General features: G+C 42.1%; 1 protein-coding gene across 1 annotated transcript in view; it reads right to left on the bottom strand.

Annotated features, from left to right (window-relative positions):
- ipo11 (importin 11) overlaps positions 1 to 22,640 on the bottom strand; it is a 234,524-nt gene that overhangs the window by 148,240 nt on the left and 63,644 nt on the right. The window contains exons 9-16 of the mRNA XM_035786216.2: positions 21,847 to 21,917; positions 21,337 to 21,529; positions 20,626 to 20,778; positions 20,299 to 20,342; positions 13,268 to 13,358; positions 12,641 to 12,688; positions 11,403 to 11,508; positions 1,896 to 2,022 (exon numbers count right to left, since the gene is read on the bottom strand). Of these exons, the coding sequence (XP_035642109.1) occupies positions 1,896 to 2,022; positions 11,403 to 11,508; positions 12,641 to 12,688; positions 13,268 to 13,358; positions 20,299 to 20,342; positions 20,626 to 20,778; positions 21,337 to 21,529; positions 21,847 to 21,917 (833 nt within the window). The remainder of the gene's footprint in view (positions 1 to 1,895; positions 2,023 to 11,402; positions 11,509 to 12,640; positions 12,689 to 13,267; positions 13,359 to 20,298; positions 20,343 to 20,625; positions 20,779 to 21,336; positions 21,530 to 21,846; positions 21,918 to 22,640) is intronic.

Consider the following 22,640-nt stretch of genomic DNA (forward strand, 5'->3'; position numbering starts at 1 on the left):
TCGATTCTCACATCTCCATCTCTGTTCAGTTTATACACCTCGGGAAGATCGATTTCCTGTGCGTCTGTGTTCCCTTTCTGCAGTCAAGGCAATCACCTCCATTTCGTTCATTTGTTGTGGGTAAGCGATACCAACTCAGACATCCCACAGCATGGATAATAACTACGATGCTCACTGAAGACGTCAGTGAAATCAGTTCTTTTTTTAGATGTTCTACAGCCCTTCTCTAGCTTCACCCTGCTATTCTACAGAGCTCAGATGACGGAGTGACAGAAAATGGGCCACAATGGGCTGAAGAGTGCCACTGCCACAGCGTGAAGCAGCCTTAATGCTTATGGGAACATTCTTTCCGCTGAGTAGAGGCAGGGCTTGGCAAATTGAAGGAATCAGAAATGTCACCAGGAAGTATTTTCAGTCGAGGTTTTGGTAAACAGGGCAGAAATCAGATGGGTCTGAAAAGCAAGGACGAGGACTGAGGAATTGGCAGCCAGCTGAGCTGTCTACAGGGGATGGATATCTATGACTGGTGTGACTCACCTCATAAATATCACTGATAAATGCCCAGTGTGTGGTCCAGTGTGTGTGTGTGTTGAGCTTTCTCATGCAAAAATCCCTCTCTCTTTTATCATCTCTCTCACTCTTTTTCCCTCTAAACATTTCCCTAAATACTAAATGCACAAACAAATTACAGAATTTCAAATACACTTTTTGATCACGGTCTACCAAACCATGTAAATTACTTTACTTGCACACTTGAAAGGCAGTAATATTACACTTATTACAGGACAGTATTTCTAACATTATTTAGTAATAATTACTTTGGAATAATGTGTAATACTGTTAATTGTTTCCTAACTGAATACATTAGTGGTCCACTTCCGTTCAGAATGACGAGGTGATTGGTTACAAAACATTCACGTTACTGGACAGGGGACCAGGTTATTGGTGTCTGGAGTTATTGATAACCAGTGGCTGGTTTGATTAATACGTTTTCAGAGTCAGACCGTGAGTGGCTATCATCAATTACTCTGACGGTAACACCGCCAATCAGGGCCCCAGCAGTCCCTAATTGAAGGAGGCAGTATTGATCAGAAGGTATACATACAATCGAGAACCATTCCAAGTGCAGAGCAGAGGGACTTTAAGGGTGATGCATGAGTGCTGTCCAACTAATTCACGTAGAGTAAGGTCAGTACTGTATGTGGACCAGACAACACATCCCATGCTGGAAACAGTCCTTCATGTGAGTAGTAAAAGTGAGTAGTACAGGCCCGACACAGCAGCAGAGGGTGGATAGCCGGCTACAGTTTGCAACTCTCTACAATTATTATGATTGAACACTCCCCAACCACCCACCCTCTTCATGGAAATGCTTGTCTGAAATTCTCTCTCTTCAAGTGAGAGATCTGTGTGTGATTGGGCACTGTGGGTAATGGAGGCAATCTCAAGTCTATTTGGGGGAAATATTGGTTCTGAAGATCATTCAGCAGACTGTTTAGAACAAGACTTCCAAACAGTGTTTCAGTTACAGATGAAGCTGGAGACATGTCAGAGCAGAGTTGACTCTAGGACACTCTGTATAGAGTATCACTTCTACAGGCTAATTAGCCAAGTAAGCCATCATGGATGCAAAGTTTATTAGGAGCAGCTTAGCAATTAGCGTACTACAAGTGCATCATGTTAGCATGGAGTTAATGTCCTGAAGCTCACACAACATAGATTTCCAATTAACAAGCTCTGGAATCTCGGCAGAACTAACTGGCCATTTGTCCTGCCTTGTAAAGTGTGTGAATAACACTTGTTGCTACTAAAGAACCAGTAGTCACTATATTAACTGTGTCTAACAGCCTAATCATGGCTTTCGTTACTCTTTAGTGTGTGTGTGTGTCTCTCACCACAAGGTCTGGGTCCTGCATGAGGTTAAGGATGACCTCGTAGAGCAGCGGCCGTAGCTCGGATTTAAACTTCACTGAAATCCACTGACCTATGAGCCAGATCACCCGCCGACGAATCAGCTTATACCTGGAAGCAGAGGGAGGGGGAGAACCAATCAGCTTGTGCCAGGGCTGCGTTCAGTACGTTTTTACATTCTGTAACGTCGAATTGAAAGGAAACGGTGCAGTAATGAACGACTAGTTGAAAAATGGGGGAGGGGTCAGGTGGTGGGTTGTCAGCATGGCCAATGCCCTTTAACTACATCACGCATTGCTTCAAGCCACACCTCGCCACACCCACCAAATGGGAACAAACATACAAGAACATTTTGGGGAAACATGTCATTCAGTATAAACCATTCCGCAATGTGAAGTAGCAAGCATTCAAGCGAACAGAACACACCTCTGGATAAACAGAGGAGGAGATGACAGTGAGGCGTTGATACACATTCATATAGTGTAACATAACGATAGCTAGTTCGCCGATTGGGAGAGCTACACTAGAGAGAGATCGAGCAGGTACTGTAGCAAAGCACCCATCCCTTAAAACCACCCCCACTCATTATGTAGGCTGAAAGACACTTAACATGTCACTGATCTGTTTTTAACAGGGAACTGGTGAATTAGCAGCAATTGAATTAGGCTTACATAAAATATTAGAGCACATAAAGATAAAGGCAAATTCATTTTCACTGAACAACAACATCTGAAAATTCTAGAGCCGTGTAGTGTTTTGACAGTAATATAAATACACACACATACATATATACAGTGGGGGGGGTATTTAGTCAGCCACCAATTGTGCAAGTTCTCTCACTTAAAAAGATGAGCGGCCTGTAATTTTCATCATAGGTACACTTCAACTATGACAGACAAAATGAGAAAAAAAAAATCCAGAAAATCACATTGTAGGATTTTTTATGAATTTATTTGCAAGTCTCTGAATGTCCCTGAGGGGCCCAACCAGTGCCTGGTCTTGAACTTGATAGAACATCTCTGGAGAGACCTGAAAATAGCTGTGCAGCGACACTCCCCATCCAACCTGACAGAGCTTGAGAGAATCTGCAGAGAATAATGGGAGAAACTCCGCAAATACAGGTGTGCCAAGCTTGTAGCATCATACTCAAGAAGACTTGCTGCCAAAAAGGTCCTTCAACAAAGTACTGAGTAAAAGGTCTGAATACTTATGTTAATGTGATTTCACACTCGATACAGTCATTGTCAGATGCACCTACTCATATTTAAACTGTGTGTCACTGTGGAGACAGGTCATCGATCACACACCGACTCACCTTAAATCATAAACATTTATGAAGGCAGACAGTGTCAAAGAGCTTTACAGCAGAATACCAAGTAGAACACAATAAATAAAAAATGCATGAACAATATTTTTCTGTCGTTCAGGCTGGTGTCAAGACAAGCATTGGCATAAAACAGACAAAGCGAATTATCTCTCGTAGACATGGATTCTACACACCTATGTCTCCAGGTCAGAATATCGCTTAAATGCTCAATTCAATGCTCATTAATCCATACTCATCCGTGTGCATCTTTAAATGTCCCTATGTAGTACCTTTAACTCTGTTAAATTTCCTTTCCGCTGGCCCAGAGATCAGGGAGAAAGAGAGGAGAAGGGCTGTGTGTGAGTGTTTAGGTGAGGGGGGGGTCAGGGGGAGGGTCTGGCCTGCTCTTCATGGCTCACAACCACAGCAGCCAGATTCAGAGTACCAGACCCGCCACAGGCTCCAAGGCCGATTATCACACGCCTAATGCATTGTAAACTACCGGAACATCAGAACACTGGCCCTGGAGAACAGAGTTGGCACTAGAGTCCTTTATAGAAGCACAAATCCTGACGTGAACCCATGCAGGCAGGCACATCATGTGAGCACTGACTCCCACAGTCTGATGAAAACCAACTGCTTCTCTCAAAGGCCTTTTGGCACTCTGCTAACGCGTCGTAAACTAGCTGTAGAAACAGACACAGATCTGGAATGTATTCGATTCAATGGAGAGGAGAAAATGGGTCTTGCTTTCTCCCTCCCTCACCCCTCCCAGTGAGTAGTAAGAGCGGGCTGGCAGGTGACGGGTGCAGGTGGGCCATATGCGGTGCCCTTTAAAAACACGCCGATCTGTCTAATCACTCTGCAGCATCATTCCTATCCCTCCCTCTGAACACAGGTATGCCACATGTGGTGGCCTTTACTACAACACAGTGCAGTCTTATCCATCCACTACCATCAGCCATTACCCAGAGGGCCGAGCAGCACAGGCAGGGGGAAATGCCAACAGCAAGGTTGAGGCAGACGCGTGCACACACGATTGTCCTTGCCCGTACCAAACCACTGCCTGTCTGAGCGTCCACACAAGAAGGTCAGCAGAGAAAGCAGCAGATGCCTTTTAGCAACTGCCCTGGCTGGATCAGTCTCTCTTAGTATTGGTCTCTCTATTGGTCTCTCTCTCGCTCTCCTATCAGTCTCCACTGTCCCGCATTTCTCTCTCTTTTTTAACCTTCTTACGTCTGTATACTTCCGCCCAGTACGGATGGCAGATAATGAACGGCTTGATTCCAAATGCCTTCTTCCATAATTCTCTGGATCTGCTTTTCACCATACAAATACCCACACGGATTAACAAACACCAGCAAACAATTCAGCTATACACACTAAGGATGCATCCCAAATGGCACCCTAATCCTTATATAGTGCTGTAGTGGCAGAATGACCTATAAAAGATCCGAGTTCCATTTAGGTTGCATCCTAACTAGATCGGTTGAGATCCAGACTTGCCCGTTAAACCACTAAAACGGAACAGTACTAGGTTTGGGCGGTATCCAAAGTTTCATATAGTCATACCGTCCTTCCCTCACCCCGGGATTTACAGTATTAACAGTTTAGTACACAAGGGGGAGCCAAAAATGTTAAAAAGTCCATTGGGGTGTTTATTAATAAGAGAATGCTAACAGAATTTGCACAAGTAATAGAACATTTCAATGAAATATGCTAACGAGCGAATGAAAATAAAATACAAATAAAAAAGTAAATCCAGCTCATAAAGTTACACATCAATGTCATTGTTGGTGCGCTTAGACATTTACAAGCGAATATGAACAAGAGACATTGTGCAAATGAACAAAGTTTTGAGGCATGCTTGTCTGAAGGAAGAACAGTACTGGCTCTCCAGCAGCATGTCTACAAGCTGTGTCTGTGTGGAGTCTGTTGTCACTAGGACAACAGGCCTGCCATACTCTGCTAAGAGGGGGGGAGGAGCAGACTGACGAGAACAGAGAGGAGAAAAAAAAATAGGAAATCAAGATAGCAGTGGCAGCTGTACAAATAACTAATCCAAAGGGCTTTGACTTCTCAAACACAGCAGAAAGCTAACACAACACGATGTCCCATCACCTTATTAACTCAGCCACTTAGATCACAAGGGTTGTGTTAAAACACAGAATTCTGATTTCACACAGGAAAAATAAATAATAATCTTGCTGCATTTTGTAAACGTAGAACTAAAATGCTTCGTACTGTAATTTTTAGCCAGCCTATTTTTCTCGGGTAAAATGCTAGATTAACTTCCAGCAAAACATTAGGAAATGTAGCTGGCTTCATTCGTCCTATGATAGTCCTAAACATAAATAGGATGGCCATGCTTAATTTTTTGCCAAAAAGACCTTGCTTTTCATTGTACGCTCATTTACTTGAGTGGCTGCCAGCCAAATAGTGTTGCACTTCTGTTGTCATCTGATGAAAATGAAGCAATTTTCTGCCAAATGTGTTGCACTAATTTATTTTATTTGAAGGAACACTATAGTTGCACTTCCCTGATCACTCACTCTATTGAAACAAAAAAAAACAGTTGACTTTCAATGTAAACACATCCCACACACACACACACACAGGCCAGAAGGGGACAGCATGACTGTGTTGCAGCATTGGATATGGAGACATATTATATATATATATATATTTGTCTTTATTTAACCTTTATTTAACCAGGAAAAGCCCATTGAGAGACGGTCTCGTTTACAAGGGAGACCTGAAAGGCAGCAGCAATCAATACAACATTACAAAATGTAAAACAACACACAATCAGCACAACAACACGAATCCAGCCTAGAGGAAACATTTACACTCCTCCTGAACAGTCTTGCATCAGAGTTTTAAACGCACTGAGGGGCACTAATACATCTAGGTGAAGCATAGATTGTAGACTATTCCATGCCTCTGGTGCACAATAGGAGAAGGCAGTCTTACCTCAGAAAAGGCCCTGGGGACTGAGTAGCTTTAGCTTTAGTAGTTTTTGCTTCCTCACAAGATTATCCACATGAACATTAAAGGTCAGCTTGTCGTTCAACCATAAACAGTGCTTTCTGAAAGTATTCACACCCTTCGACTTTCTCCATATTTTGTTGTGTTAGACTGAAATTAAAAATGATTACATTTAGATGTTTTTTTTCATCACCAGCCTACACACACACACACACACACACACACACACACACACACACACACACACACACACACACACACAATACCCCATAATGTCAAAATAGAATTATGTTTTTAGAGATTTTAAGAAATTAATAAAATGTAAAAATCTGAAATGTCTTCAGTCAGTAAGTATTCAGGTGTGGAATTAATGAGTGTATGTTCGGAAATGTATTATTGTTACGTGATTGCTATATATATGCAGCTCACAGGTAACTGCACCTGTACATAGCCCCTCTATAAATAGCCCAAACAACTCCCTCTTCCCCTACTGCATTTATTCATTTATTTATTTTGCTCCTTTCCACCCAGGTATTTCTACTTCGCACACTCATCTACTGTCAAATCTACCACTCCAGTGTTTTAATTGCTATATTGTATTTACTTCGCCACCATGGGATATTTATTACCTTTACCTCCCTTATCTCACCTCATTTGCTCACATTGTATATAGACTTATTTTTCTACTGTATATTTGACTGTATGTTTGTTTTACTCCATGTGTTGTTATATGTGTCGAACTGCTTTGCTTTATCTTGGGCAGGTCGCAGTTACAAATGAGAACCTGTTCTCAACTTGCCGACCTGGTTGAATAAAGATGAAATTAAAAAAGGAAATATAAAAGTACCACGTATGTAAAATGTAAAGTGTGATATGTAAAATGCACAGTTGAAGTCGGAAGTTTACATACACCTTAGCCAAATACATTTAAACTCAGTTATTCACAATTCCTGACATATAATCCTACTAAGAATTCCCTGTCTGAGGTCAGTTAGGATCACCACTTTATTTTAAGAATGTGAAATGTCAGAATAATAGTAGAGCGATTTATTTCAGCTTTTATTTCTTTCATCACATTCCAAGTGGTTCAGAAGTTTACATACACTCAATTAGTATTTGGTAGCATTGCCTTTAAATTGTTTAACTTGGGTCAAACGTTTTGGGTAGCCGTAACTGAGTCAGGTTTGTAGGCCTCCTTGCTCGCACACGCCTTTTCAGTTCTGCCCACAAATTTTCTACAGAATTGAGGTCAGGGCTTTGTGATGGCCACTCCAATACCTTGACTTTGTAGTCCTTTAAGCCATTTTGCCACAACTTTGGAAGAATGTTGGGGTCATTGTTCATTTGGAAGACCCATTTGCAACCAAGCTTTTAACTGATGTCTTGAGATGTTGCTTCAATATAGCCACATTATTTTCTTTCCTCAGGATGCCATCTATTTTGTGAAGTGCACCAGTCCCTCCTGCAGCAAAGCACCACCACATCATGATGCTGCCACCCCAGTGCTTCACAGTTGGGATGGTGTTCTTCGGCTTGCAAGACTCCCCCTTGTTCCTCCAAACATAACGATGGTCATTATGGCCAAACAGTTCTATATTTGTTTCATCAGACCAGAGGACATTTCTCCAAAAAGTACCATCTTTGTCCCCATGTGCAGTTGCAAACCGTAGTCTGGTTATTTTATGGCGGTTTTGGAGCAGTGGCTTCTTCCTTGCTGAATTGCCTTTCAGGTTATGTCGATATAGGATTCGTTTTATTGTGGATATAGATACTTTTGTACCCGTTTCCTCCAGCATCTTCACAAGGTCCTTTGCTGTTGTTCTGGGATTGATTTGCACTTTTCGCACCAAAGTACGTTCATCTCTAGGAGACAGAACGCATCTCCTTCCTGAGCGGTATGATGGCTACGTGGTCCCATGGTGTTTATACTTGCATACTATTGTTTGTACAGGATGAACTTCTTTTGGCTGGGGGCAGTAAGGTGCCGAGAGGTGCCCAGAGTAAACTGCCTGCTACTCAGTCCCAGTTGCTAATATATACATATTATTAGTATATTTGGATAGAAAACACTCCGAAATTTCTAAAACTGTTTGAATGATGTCTGTGAGTCTAACAGAACTCATATGGCAGGCAAAAACCTGAAAAAAATCCAACCAGGAAGTGGGAAATCTGAAGGTTGGTCGTTTTTCAACTCATTATCGAACAAAACAAACATTTATTGTGGAACTGGGATTCCTGGGAGTGCATTCTGATGAAGATCATCAAAGGTAAGTGAATATTTATAATGTTATTTCTGACTTCTGTTTTCTGCACAATATGGCGGATATCTTTTTGGCTTGTTTGGTCTCTGAGCGCCGTACTCAGATTATTGCATGGTTTGCTTTTTCCGTAAAGCTTTTTTGAAATATGACACAGCGGTTGCATTAAGGAGAAGTATATCTAAGGTTCCATGCATAACACTTGTATTTTCATCAACATTTATTATGAGAATTTCTGTAAATTGATGTGGCTCTCTGCAAAATCACCAGATGTTTTTGGAACTACTGAACATAACGCGCAAGTACATACTGACATGTTTTTATATAAATAGGAACTTTATCGAACAAAACATACATGTATTGTAAGTCCTATAAGTGTCATCTGATGAAGATCAGGTTTGTGATTAATTCTCTCTCTATTTCTGATTTTTGTGACTCCTCTCTTTGGCTGGAAAAAATAACTGTGTTTTTCTGTGACTTGGCTCTGACCTAACATAATTGTTTGTGGTGCTTCGCCGTAAAGCCTATTTGAAATCGGACAATGTGGTGGGATTAACAAGAAGTGTACCTTTAAAATGGTGTGAAATACTTATATGTTTGAAGAATTTTAATTATGGGATTTCTGTTGTTTTGAATTTGGAGCCCTGCACTTTCACTGGCTGTTGTCATATCAATACCGTTAGCGGGATCTCAGCCCTAAGAAGTTTTAACATGGTACCTTCAGACATTTGGAAATTGCTCCCAAAGATGAACCAGACTTGTGGAGGTCTACAATTCTTTTTTCTGGGGTCTTGGCTGATTTCTTGTGATTTTCCCAGGGTGTCAATCAAAGACGCATTGAATTTGAAGGTAGGCCTTGAAATACATCCACAGGTACACCTCCAATTGACTCAAATGATGTCACTTAGACTATCAGAAGCTTCTAAAGCCATGACATAATTTTCTGGAATTTTCCAAGCGGTTTAAAGGCACAGTCTACTTAGTGTGTGTAAACTTCTGACCCACTGGAATTGTGATACAGTGAATTATAAATTAAATAATCTGTCTGTAAACTTAATCTGTCTGTAAACTTAAATAATCTGTCTTTAAAATTGTTGGAAAAATTACTTATGTCATGCACAAAGTAGATGTCCTCGTCGAAATTTATGGAGTGGTTAAAAACAAGTTTTAATTACTTTAACGTAAATGTATGTAAACTTCTGACTTCAACTGTATAAGTACCAAAAAAAGGGTGTGGTGGCAAGCCTAAAGAAGTAAAAAATGTGCTTAATGACTATGATAGGAGAAAACTGAGGATGGGTCGACAACACTGTAATGACTCCACAATACTAACCTAAATGACAGAGTGGAAAAAAAGGAATCCTGTACAGAATAAAAAATACTCCAAAACATATATCCTGTTTGCAATAAGGCACAAAACAAAAACTTTTTTTTTTTTTTAAGTTGACTTAACTTGGCTTTAAAATCTATGGCAAGACTTGAAAATGGCTGTCTAGCAATAATCAACTTCACAGAAATTGTGAAAATACTGTACAATCCAGATGTGCAAAGCTCTCAGAGGGGTGTGTGTGAATACTTATGTAAATTAGATATTTCTGTATTTAATTCACATACATTTCTAAAAACCCGTTTTCACTGTCATTACAAGTGTGTGTAGACGAGCGAGATTTTTTTTGTATTTAATCCATTTTGAATTCATGCTGTAACAACAAAATGTGGAATCATTTGTAGGTTATGAATACTTTCTGAAGGCACTGTACCCAGGTAAATGTTTAGGATGGGCATTTGATATTATTTCACTATTTAAATAATAATCATTCATTTATACTCGAAATTCCAAAATAGCTAATTGAAGTGGGAAAAATACCATAACGTTGTCAGGGCTGACCGGAAGGCTAAATACTATATGATATTAAAATACCTTTGACATGTAAAACGCATCCTATGTGAGAGAAAATGAACTTGAAAATAAAACAAATCACGTTGTGCGTCCTCAGAACTGTCAAAGCCACGTGATGTCTGAAGCAGCAGTAGCTCACAGCGAATGACAGGAGAAATTCCATTCAAGGACAATGCAGGAAATGATCCATGTTCAAACGCTTCTATCCACAGCAATATTTGTGCTTCGCTTTTCAAACGGTTCCAAATATCTACCATCTCTACCATCTCCCAGACTCTCACACCAATTCACTACAAGCATAAAAAGAAACTGAACAAAAAAAAGTGCATCAGAGCACATACTGTCTATCAACCTGACTTTATTCTCTGAAGAGACTAAAAATACTCTCCCTCTTTGAAGAGCAGCAGCTCACCCACCACAGACAGATACATGATAAGGCCAGATGGAGCTACTTTAACTAAAGTAAGTCTGTGTGCTTTGATGTCTCAGAGAGGCTGAGAGAGGCTTGAGCCATTGTCATTCCATGGAAAGAACCCCTCTCCCATCAAAGCCCCATTGTGACATCACCACACCTGCACTGTGACATCACTTCCTTTGTGTGTTTGACCACTCAATTGTCGAGAGGGTTCTTCCTTTGTACTACATGAGATCACACATTCCACCTCTACCCTCTCCTCCTCCTCCTCTCCTTCAAACACTGTCTCTCCCTCACACTTCTTTTCGCCGAGTCATCACAGCCTGAGTCTGGATGTTTGTAGTGACACCAACTACTAACCAAGCGACAGTCCTTTTTGGCTAAAGGAGTGATTTGCATTGATTGATGGAGAAAGAGTGGATGGAGGTTAACTAAATGAAGCTCATTTAGTAACAGTAACTCCTGTCATTGGGTGACAATAGAGGAAACCAGTTCACGGATTGGGTAACAGGAGAGTTGTCACGCCCCACTGAAAGCACTTCCAAGTTCTTGGAAAAGCGTTACACCTATACAAATGCAATCCCTCACTGTTAATAATGCACCATTATGACACTTATGACATACCTGTGGTGGCTCACTTGTAGCTCGCCCAGCAGCTGATTGTTGAACCACTGATCAAAGTCAATGTTGTCAAACAGCTCGTATGCCGCCAGCCCCACTGCATTGTACACTGTGGGCAAACAGATTAAATTAAAATTAAACATTTTTCAACAATGAAATACTGTTACGACTGAAAGACGCCATCTATTTCTATTTCCTTGCCGTCGAATATCCAATAGTCTGAGCTGTAAATGTGGTTTTGTCATTTTATATTGAAGAAAACGTGAGGTATAAGGAACAAAACAGAAACTATGATACAGCGGTTTTGTATGACTATCCATAAAGCCCATTTGAGTAACTACACTGAAGAGCCCACTGACACTCGACATGGATTTTATAGCGTGAGAAATAGTCAACTATAAACCATGTGGACAGCTGATGACAACACACTGGTGGTGTGTTGGACAAACGATGTCATTAACAGGACTGGGAGAACCTGTGGTGTGCTAACAACCACAGAGGGAGGAGGACACATACTGGAAGCAACATCAGGACAAGGACAGTCTTTCTACGAAATGAGACCCAGAGAGGGAGTTATAGTCTGTATAAGGAGTGATCAAACTAGAGAGGGATGGGGCGAGGAAGAGAGAGAGAGGGGGGTGCAGCGTAAAAACATTTTAAAAAGGAGGGATGGCGAAATGAAAGAGTGATAGAGAGGAGAGCGAAAGGGTTTTTTAGTCTCTCTAGGGAGTAAATCACTGGATGTGGATAACAGGAACATCAGTGTGTCCTCCTGTATACCGGTATGACTCATCTAGATATTCTGTGGTCCAAAACACCCTCTAGACTTAGAGTTAAGTCCTAGTGGAGAATAAATATCCCCAGGAGATGTTCCTCTTTTATCTTACTTTCAAACCCTGAATGAGATCTACTAAGGATCCAGTGAGATTTACGGTATATGAGAACATCCGTCATAATCCTGTGATGTCAGAGCTGCCAGGCACTTGAAACCGTCAGACGAAAGTCACTGCAAAAAGGCGGCAGCTGATTGTATACAGCCTTTTTACAGCCCCTGGATAAGGGAATAATCCTAAGGCTCTTCCTAGGATAGCTACAGTACATTTCCTGGAAGACTACTGCAGCCATTTCTCATCTGGATGTCTGAGCTTCAGACTTAAGGAACAGAGGTACCTCCGACCTTGCAGAGAGCCGTGACCTCTGACCTTACTGCAGTGAGACCACAATAACTCATGATTACCCACCTGCATCTTTCATCAGAAGCTGAACCGGATCCTCCACATTGCTTGGTCCTGCAATCACACACATAACACCAAGTTAAACCTACACACAAACGATAATAAGCTGAACATGGAAAATTATGGAATCCTCTGTCCCTCTCACTTACACCCCTGTTGCTGGAGCATGAGTGGCTTCCCACAATCAATATCTGGCTCTCAGCTAAAACAGAATTTTCCAATCTAGTGTTATCCAATTTCTCCTCACTCGGACAGTCCTCTATAATATAACTCTGTCAGAGGAGAACACTGGCCTAAAGACACCCTGTAATTGTCCTGTGTTTGTGTGCACTGACAACTCACTCTGGAAACTAATAGCTTATCACAGGTCTGTGTCACAGGGGGAATCTCATATTGTAATCTAAAGAATGTGTTCCTAAAGACTCTTGAATGGTTGTGTTGTACAGCACATGTTCTGAGCCATTTAAGTGGACACCTCTACAACCAAGGCTGTGGTTGGACAAGGCCAGGTTAGAATGGAATCAGGCTGCGTTTTGTGAAACATGTTAATATATAATACCTTTATTTAAACAGGATGTCACAATGAGATGAAGAAATGATTGTCTTAAGAGGGCAATACAATGACAGACTTACCTTGTAGATTCAGCACCATCTCCAGCAGCACTGGTGTCAGAGTCTGACTGTAGTTGTGGAATATGTCCAAGAACAACACTTCTGTACAAGGCTGGTGAAAGAGAGAGAGGGGGGGGGGAGATAAGAAAACAACAACACGATCACACACTCCCTCTCCATCAGATCCAGTCCCGCTCCATCAGTTCTACTGGCACTAAATCAATGAGCAGGGGAGCCACGTGGAATGCATCGCATGAGACCCCTCACTGACAGCAACAGCCAGGTGTCACTGACAGGGTTAAAGGATAGTCATCACCTATACAACACCTGTCAAGCGTTATCAGATCACATCACAGACACAACACACCCATCAAACATGTTCTACTCCCACAGGGGGAAACAACCCTGACATGATCAACACCAGTGGAAATCAATAACTAGGTGTTAAGTCTTGCTGCCCAAGACAGACCATTGATAATAAAGCCATACTGACAAACAGCTCATTAGAGGACCACGGTGGAGAGGGAAGAGAGAAGGCGACATCAAGGACACATCACCCACTGTACTGGGGAAGGCAGATCTATTTTCCTGACAGCAGGCACACAGCATGCTGTAGCGGGGACTGGGGCATGTATGTCAATATTTGTTTATTTATATGCAAGGCCCTGAGTTTGCAATGACCACATGATCTAACTAGGAAAAAATCACTTGGACCTAGTCATCAGTGTCTGTGTAGTTGAAAGTCAAGCAGGATTGATGGGGGAGGGGTGGTCGAAGATTTGGGACAGCTGTGATTGGGCGCAAACCGGAGAGTGAGGATATCCTGAGCGAGACAAATGAATGTAAAAGGAGTCAGCACCAATTACATCATCCACAGTTGCCTCATCAGCGGTCGACTACACTGGTGTACTTCAAAAGAAGTGTGGATCCTGAACCAGAGCGCCACGGAAGTAAGAAAAGCTGGGCTTAACAGAGAGGGAATATTAGAGAAAAAGAGATGGAGAAGAAGAAACAAGGTAGAGAGGGAGGGAGGAGTCTGATAGCAGTAAGGAGATGATACAGGCAGCAGCCAAAACCAAAACAAAGCTTACCCCAATTCATTGAGAATCAGACAGTCAGACATCAGAGACGTCACTAAAATATCCCCCCCTGTGCCATGGTACCGACTGGTCCTAACTATAGGCAATATAAATAGTATATCAAATACATTTCCTTGTATCAGCTCAATACTATGAGTGCAGACCTTTCCTTTTTCTAAACATGGTCTGTTTTTGGGTGAGAGTAGTGCTGAGTGATTAGTGCTTTTTGAGATGGGTTCGGTAAAAAAAAATGTATAGTTTTGATAATTAAAAAAACAAACAGTGCAATTAATATGTGGGTTGAATGCTGTAACATAATAAAACAATGAATATAAGTCCTATGATGGTAGTGATGCCCATTGCCGCTTCGCACTTATTAACCATCATTTATTCACATTACTTTCATCAAATACTTCCATGTGTAAATTACATTAGGTTCATTTGATGACTATTATTTAAATTCTAAGTCATCATCTCAATAGAGATGAGAAAATATTTGTATTAGTTCCTTTATTTTACCAGGTAGAGAACAAGTTGTCATTTACAATTGCGACCTGGCCAAGATAAAGCAAAGCAGTTCGACACATAAAACAACACAGAGTTACACATGGAGTAAAACAAACATACAGTCAATAATATAGTAGAAAAATAAGTATATATACAATGTGAGCAAATGAGGTGAGATAAGGGAGATAAAAGCAACAAAAAAAGGCCATAGTGGCGAAGTAAATACAAGATAGCAATTAAAACACTGGAATGGTAGATTTGCAGTGGAAGAATGTGCAAAGTAGAAGTAGAAATAATGGGGTGCAAAAGAGCAAAAAATAAATAAATGAATACAGTAGGGGGAGAGGTAGTTGTTTGGGCTAAATTATAGATGGGCTATGTACAGGTGCAGTAATCTTTGAGCTGCTCTGACAGCTGGTGCTTAAAGCTAGTGAGGGAGATAAGTGTTTCCAGTTTCAGAGATTTTTGTAGTTCGTTCCAGTCATTGGCAGCAGAGAACTGGAAGGAGAGGCGGCCAAAGGAAGAATTGGTTTTGGGGGTGACCAGAGAGATATACCTGCTGGAGCGCGTGATACTGGTGGGTGCTGCTATGGTGACCAGCGAGCTGAGATAAGGGGGGACTTTACCTAGCAGGGTCTTGTAGATGACATGGAGCCAGTGGGTTTGGCGACGTGTATGAAGCCGAGGGCCAGCCAACGAGAGAGTACAGGTCGCAGTGGTGGGTAGTATATGGGGCTTCAGTGACAAAACGGATGGCACTGTGAGACTGCATCCAATTTATTGAGTAGGGTATTGGAGGCTATTTTGTAAATGACATCGCAGAAGTCGAGGACGGTAGGATGGTCAGTTTTAAAAGGGTATGTTTGGCAGCATGAGTGAAGTATGCTTTGTTGCGAAATAGGAAGCCAATTCTAGATTTAACTTTGGATTGGAGATGTTTGATGTGAGTCTGGAAGGAGGGTTTACAGTCTAACCAGACACCTAGGTATTTGTAGTTCACATATTCTAAGTCAGAACCGTCCAGAGTAGTGATGTTGGAGGGCGGGCAGGTGCAGGCAGTGATTGGTTGAAGAGCATGCATTTAGTTTCACTTGTATTTAAGAGCATGGCATTGAAGCTCGTCTGGAGGGTTGTTAACACAGTGTCCAAAGAAGGCCCAGAGCTTTACAGAATGGTGTCGTCTGCGTAGAGGTGGATCAGAGACTCACCAGCAGCAAGAGTGACAATATTGATGGAGACAGAGAAGAGAGTCGGTCCAAGAATTGAACCCTGTGGCACCCCCATAGACTGCCAGAGGCCCGGACAACAGGCCCTTCGATTTGACACAATGAACTCTATCAGAGAAGTAGTTGGTGAATCAGGCGAGGCGATCATTTGAGAAAACAAGGCTATCGAGTCTGCCGATGAGGACGTGGTGATTGACAGAGTCGAAAGCCTTGGCCAGGTCAATAAATACGGCTGCACAGTATTGTTTCTTATCGATGGCGATTAAGACATCGTTTAAGACCTTGAGCGTGGCTGAGGTGCACCCATGACCAGCTCTGAAACCAGATTGCATAGCGGAGAAGGTAGGGTGGGATTCGAAATGGTCGGTAATCGGTTTGTTGACTTGGCTTTTGAAGACCTTAGAAAGGCAGGGTAGGATAGATATAGGTCTGTAGCAGTTTGGGTCTAGAGTGTCACCCCCTTTGAAGAGGGGGATGACCGCAGCTGCTTTCCAATCTTTGGGAATCTCAGACGACATGAAAGAGAGGTTGAACAGGCTAGTAATAGGGGTGGCAACAATTTCGGCAGATAATTTTAGAAAGAAAGGGTCCAGATTATCTAGCCCGGCTGATTTGTAGATTTTGCAGCTCTTTCAGAACATCAGCTGACTGGATTTGGGAGAAGGAGAAATGGGGAAGGCTTGGGCAAGTTGCTGTGGGGGGTGCAGTACTATTGACCGGGGTAGGGGTAGCCAGGTGGAAAGCATGGCCAGTCGTAGAAAAATGCTTCTTGAAATTCTCAATTATAGTGGATTTATCGGTGGTGACAGTGTTTCCTATCCTCAGTGCAGTGGGTAGCTGGGAGGAGGTGTTCTTATTCTCCATGGACTTTACAGTGTCCCAGAACTTTTTTGAGTTTGTGTTGCAGGAAGGAAATTTCTGCTTGAAAAAGCTAGCCTTGGCTTTTCTAACTGCCTGTGTATACTGGTTTCTAGCTTCCCTGAAAAGTTGCATATCACCGGGGCTGTTCGATGCTAATGCAGAACGCCATAGGATGTTTTTGTGTTGGTTAAGGGCAGTCAGGTCTGGAGAGAACCAAGGGCTATATCTGTTCCTGGTTCTAAATTTCTTGAATGGGGCATGCTTATTTAAGATGGTTAGGAAGGCATTTTTAAAAAATAACCAGGCGTTCTCAACTGACGGGATGAGATCTATATCCTTCCAGGATACCCCGTCCAGGTCGATTAGAAAGGTCTGCTCGCTGAAGTGTTTCAGGGAGCGTTTGACAGTGATAAGTGGAGGTCGTTTGACTGCCGACCTATTATGGATGCAGGCAATGAGGCAGTGATCGCTGAGAAGGGTTGAGGGTCTTCTTGGTTGAAGACAGCAGAGGTGTATTTAGAGGGCAAGTTGGTTAGGATGATATCTATGAGGGTGCCTGTGTTTACGGCTTTGGTGTGGTAACTGGTAGGTTCATTGATAATTTGTGTGAGATTGAAGGCATCAAGCTTAGATTGTAGGATGGCTGGGGTGTTAAGCATGTTCCAGTTTAGGTCGCCTAGCAGCACGAGCTCTGAAGATAGATGGGGGGGCAGTCAGTTCACAGCTGGGGGCAGAGGGTGGTCTATAGCAGGCGCGAACGGTGAGAGACTTGTTTTTAGAGAGGTGGATTTTTAAAAGTAGAAGTTCAAATTGTTTGGGTACAGACCTGGATAGTAGAACAGAACTCCGCAGGCTATCTTTGCAGTAGATTGCAAAGTATTTAGGTTATTGTAGTTAGGGATGGAGATTTCAGAATTTATTTTGGTCTTCCTAAGCCAGGATTCAAACACAGCTAGAACATTCGGGTTGGCAGAGTGTGCAAAAGCAGTGAATAAAACAAATTTAGGGAGGAGGCTTCTAATGCTTCTAATATATGCTGTCTGACCAAATAACTATTTTAGTAGTTATTTTATGAATGCTAAATACCATCCATCACTCACTTAGATCATGTATTTTCAGGTCAGGGTCTCCATTAGCTGGTAATAGCAGGCTATTGGCCGCTAGAAAATTTGAAAAGCCGATAAATAAAATTGGCATTGCCACATTGTTTGGGAGAAGAAAAAATCCCACTGCAAAATAATGCTTTTTAGCCTATTAATTGATGGAAATACCAGTTGATGGAAATAATTGTCAATGGTCATGCTTATCAGTCTAGGTTAATTTGCATAATTTAGTGGAATTAAATTGGTGCTTGTGTAGTATATTTGTTATGTATCTTATTTATCACACGAGTACAGCATACAGATAGAGCTTTTGAGCGGAAAATCTGTCACAGTGTGAGAGCTGCTGCTGAAGCTTCTCAAACAGCATATGCATACATAAGCAACAGAAGGTAGGCTACATCAGCGCGTCAAACACCACTTTGCAATGTGCTGGAGGCAGTATGCATTTTTGAAAACATATAATTGTTTGAAACCAGAACATTTTAATACATATTAAGAGGCATGTCGTACCTCACTTCAAAGTAGCCTAGCAAAAATCTGACCGTATCCGTGAAGGCAATTATTTTATAGCAACTTTCTTTCATTGTCCAGCAGCCAAAGGCAAAATCCTAGTCATATTAGCAACCCGTGCTAGTTGTTGCATATTAGAGCTCCCCTCTTTCTAAATGTCTAATGGATATTTTCACCTCTGTGACATGAAACAGCGCACATGTATGGTGCCCTTTTGACAACAGTGTTTTCCCGCTAATTGCATTATGGAACGAACATCCGTGCGTAGCCTACTGCCTTGTGTGCATTGTTGCACTTAAACTGTGAAGAAGTAATAGTTTATCATCATTTTAAGCTAAACGTTCTGATCTATTGCATCAGACTCGTTGCTTACATTTTTTAAATTTGATGTAGCCTAAGGCCTACTGGTTGTATGAATTTGGGATCCGTCATCCCACAACTGTCCCTGAGTGTGTGGAGTTGGCCATTTATTAATCGACAAGCTGACCAATAAAATAAGTCAACTTTTCTACTATTGGGGATAGTATATTAACATAGTGTAGTAATGTTGCTGTTCGTCACTTGTTGGCTGAGGAAAAGTAAATGTGGACAGATATTCTAACAAGTGGACACCAGAATTCGGTCAGGAGGACCGCACATCGTTGCATCCTCGACTTGCATAACTTATTAAGATGCATTACCATAATCTAAATGGGATTTCAGTTTACGCACCAAACGCTTTTCTCTCAAATGTCCGGTAAATTTAGATGCTGATGGTCAAATTTCCGGTGCCACATTTTCAGAAACCCTGTTAAAGCAAAAGATACCTCGAAGCAACTGTTCTCATTCCCTCTCGATCTCCGTGTCTACCCCACACTAACATAATGTAGCAGGCATAAAACAAACACACAGACCGGACAATTGCATGCGTAATGGATTACGGTCATTGTGCTTAATTACCACGTTGTCTGTGCTAAACCATGTAGAATATTGGCCGGTTGGAAACTACCCTACAACATCGCATAGTTCGGGATTGACCGGATTTATCTGTAGAGAACTGCTCAATGTGTGCAGTTCATTGAAAAATAAATGGAATTAAACAATTGAACCTACAGTACATCGGTCAATAAGTTGCTTTAAAAAAAACGAAAAATAACAGAAACTTTGGTTAATTGCTCAGCTAGTATAAGTCTAATTGATAGTTTGACTGACCAGCACTGCAATAAGACACTTTATTACTGTGTTTTCGGGGACCGCACATATTATTTTGCTTAAGACACCTGAAATACTGGTCTTCCTTTTCTTGTATGACAGTTCAGCTAAAGACTATTCTCATTCTTCCCTCTGGTAAGGAGAATAGTGTTGCTCTTGCGTGCTTGTAATGGTGTGTGTGGTTGTTATTTTACTAAGAAAATACATCACTGGCCACGGGTAGAAACACTATCTCATCTCTACATCCTTATCCTATCACACTTTCTGTCTCACAAATCTATAGGATTATTCTGGTTCCTGGTTATATGTGGCTGTGCTGTGGTATCTTGTTGCACCCCAGTCAAGGACTCCCAAACAATACAGGAGAAGAGGGATATGATGAAATGGAGGGGAAATAAATCAGCTTCAGTGTGACTGAATACATTGTTGAAATCAAATCAGCAAAGCTGTTAGTGAGAGCAGTGACAGGGGGAGCATGGCTGCTTCAACGGCTTGCCTGCGCTGAGCAAGTCAGTTGGTCTCGTCTCTGTGCACTGGCATATATGCGTGTATGTGTGTGTGTGTCATTTACTCACCCGTAGACTGTATTTCCAGGAGTCACCCCCTGTTTCTTCAACAGCTGCGAATACAAAAACAGAGCAACAATGAGATAAGGAGGGTGTGTGTGTGTGTGTGTGTGTGTGTGTGTGTGTGTGTGTGTGTGTGTGTGTGTGTGTGTGTGTGTGTGTGTGTGTGTGTGTGTGTGTGTGTGTGTGTGTGTGTGTCTGTGTGTCTGTGTGTCTGTGTACTCCAGTATGGTGTGGAGATTCAGATGGACACATTAGCAGAGTTAACTTGCGAAGAGAAAAGTTTGCAAAGCGACAAGGAAACACATCAGCAGCCATATGTCTTTGTGAGCGTACCGAAGCCCTCGGGGTCCTCCTCCCACATGGCCAGCTCTTCCTTGGTCAACAGAAAGTAGTGGGAGACGAGACGCCGTCCGATCTCTGTGAGGGTGGGGTGTGTGAAGAATGCCGTCTTGATCTTGTGGGCCTCCAGACTCTCCGGCTTACTGTCTGAGAGGGGCGACCCAGAGAGCATGTAAGAACTTACACACAGACACACACACTATTCAAAACTAACCACAACCATCGACAACTAAGTCTCGACAGCTCAGAGAGAAACTGAACTCCACTGTGGCGCCTCCTAAACCGCTATATTATTATAATGGTACATTAACGATGCTTGCAATCTGCCTGCCTGCCAAGGAAGTGCAGTTATTTGTGGTTGGCTGTATTAACGATGCTACGCCATGTTGATTTCTCCCGCTGTCTCTTTCCATTCTATTTCCTCTCCCTAATTTTCATCTTGCTCTCGCTCCTCTCCTTTATTCTCTCCTTCCCATTTTCTCTTCCCTCCCTCCCTCTCCCCACTAGGGCTGGCACAATTACATATAACTGTGTCACCAACTCTTATGGATGAAGATATTTTATTTTCATGACTAACAGCCATAAATGGATAAAAATAGTAATAAAGATTAATACTTATTACGATGACTGCATCCTTTGGATAACCAATAACCGCCATCCAAAATTCCATCACCATGACTGCCCTAGCCCCCACCCTCCACCTACCCTCGATGTTCTTGCAGGGTTTGTAGGCCTCGTTCTTGACGATGGTTTTGATGAGGTTCATGCACTGGACGGTGAAGCGCTCGAAGACGAGGCCCTCACCGGCCGCCGTGAACACGTAGCTGACAGCAAATTCCAGAGAGCGCTGGATCAGTGGGATGAACGCACACGGGTGGACCTCCAGGAAATCTAATAACTAGAGAGAGAGAGAGAGAGAGAGAGAGAGAGAAATGGTTAAGGAAAAACATGAGATGAGTAAGGTAGAAAAAAAGATGGCTAAGGAGAGAACATCAGAAAAGGACAAGGAAAAAATTAATAAGGGGAAATAAATATAGAGAGAAGAAACGTAGAAAAAGAGAGAAAGTAAGAAATGAAGTTGAAGCACTTGGCGCTGGGATATCAGCCTCTGTCAACAGTACCTGGTATGCAAGCAAGACTACTGAGAAACTAATTAGTGTAGATTTGGAACAACACCTAGGTCTACATGGTTGTTGACTGCTCAGTTTGACTCACCACTTTAGTGTACAGTATGATAGTCTTCTCAAGCTTCTCTCGACATGGGCTGTCTGGGTCTACCTGCCGACCTGGAAGAAATAAAACCAAAACAAATATGAGCAACAGTATGTTATGACAAAGGTATAAAAAATAACAAGCCATATGACAAGACTATAAAACAACAATACAAAATATGACAAGTGTTCATCTCTTGCCAACATTAAGTGCATCACTTACAACAAGGGGCTACCCATGAAGATGTTACTCTGATGTCAACAACAACCCCCCCCTCCCCCCAATGCCAGACATCGGAGTCCATCTCCCTGCCCCGGCTGCCAATAAACCAGGGAGGGGAGGAAAAGACAGAGAGGAAATTGTTAGGTCTCCACTGATCTTTTCTGTATAATACAATCATAACAGAGCTCGAGTTGAAGGGAGAAGGGAATGAAGGCAGTGATATCATAATGCACTTCACTACGGATGGATATTTTAATTCCTCTAGTGTATTCAATTCAAATAACTTATTTGCTGGGAGGGAACGTCATGTGTGGTGACGAATGGTACATACACGACACGAGGCCCCGGCTTCACTTCACTACAATACACTCTGGGAGTGAACGAAACCGCCACCTGGGAGAACAGGGCCTTTGTTTCTCTAATATAATAAAGTAGACTAATAAAGACAGTGCCATGTCAGGAATTACTCCCTCGGCCGATCAAAATGAATCTATAAAAACAATAAGCTGTGGCCAATAAAAAAATGTCCTGGGAGGTTTACTTCCTCATCACCGTTCCTGATGACATCATCAAGA

The sequence above is a fragment of the Oncorhynchus keta genome, chromosome 14 (genome assembly GCF_023373465.1).
Source record: "Oncorhynchus keta strain PuntledgeMale-10-30-2019 chromosome 14, Oket_V2, whole genome shotgun sequence".
In the NCBI taxonomy this organism is placed as follows: domain Eukaryota; kingdom Metazoa; phylum Chordata; class Actinopteri; order Salmoniformes; family Salmonidae; genus Oncorhynchus; species Oncorhynchus keta.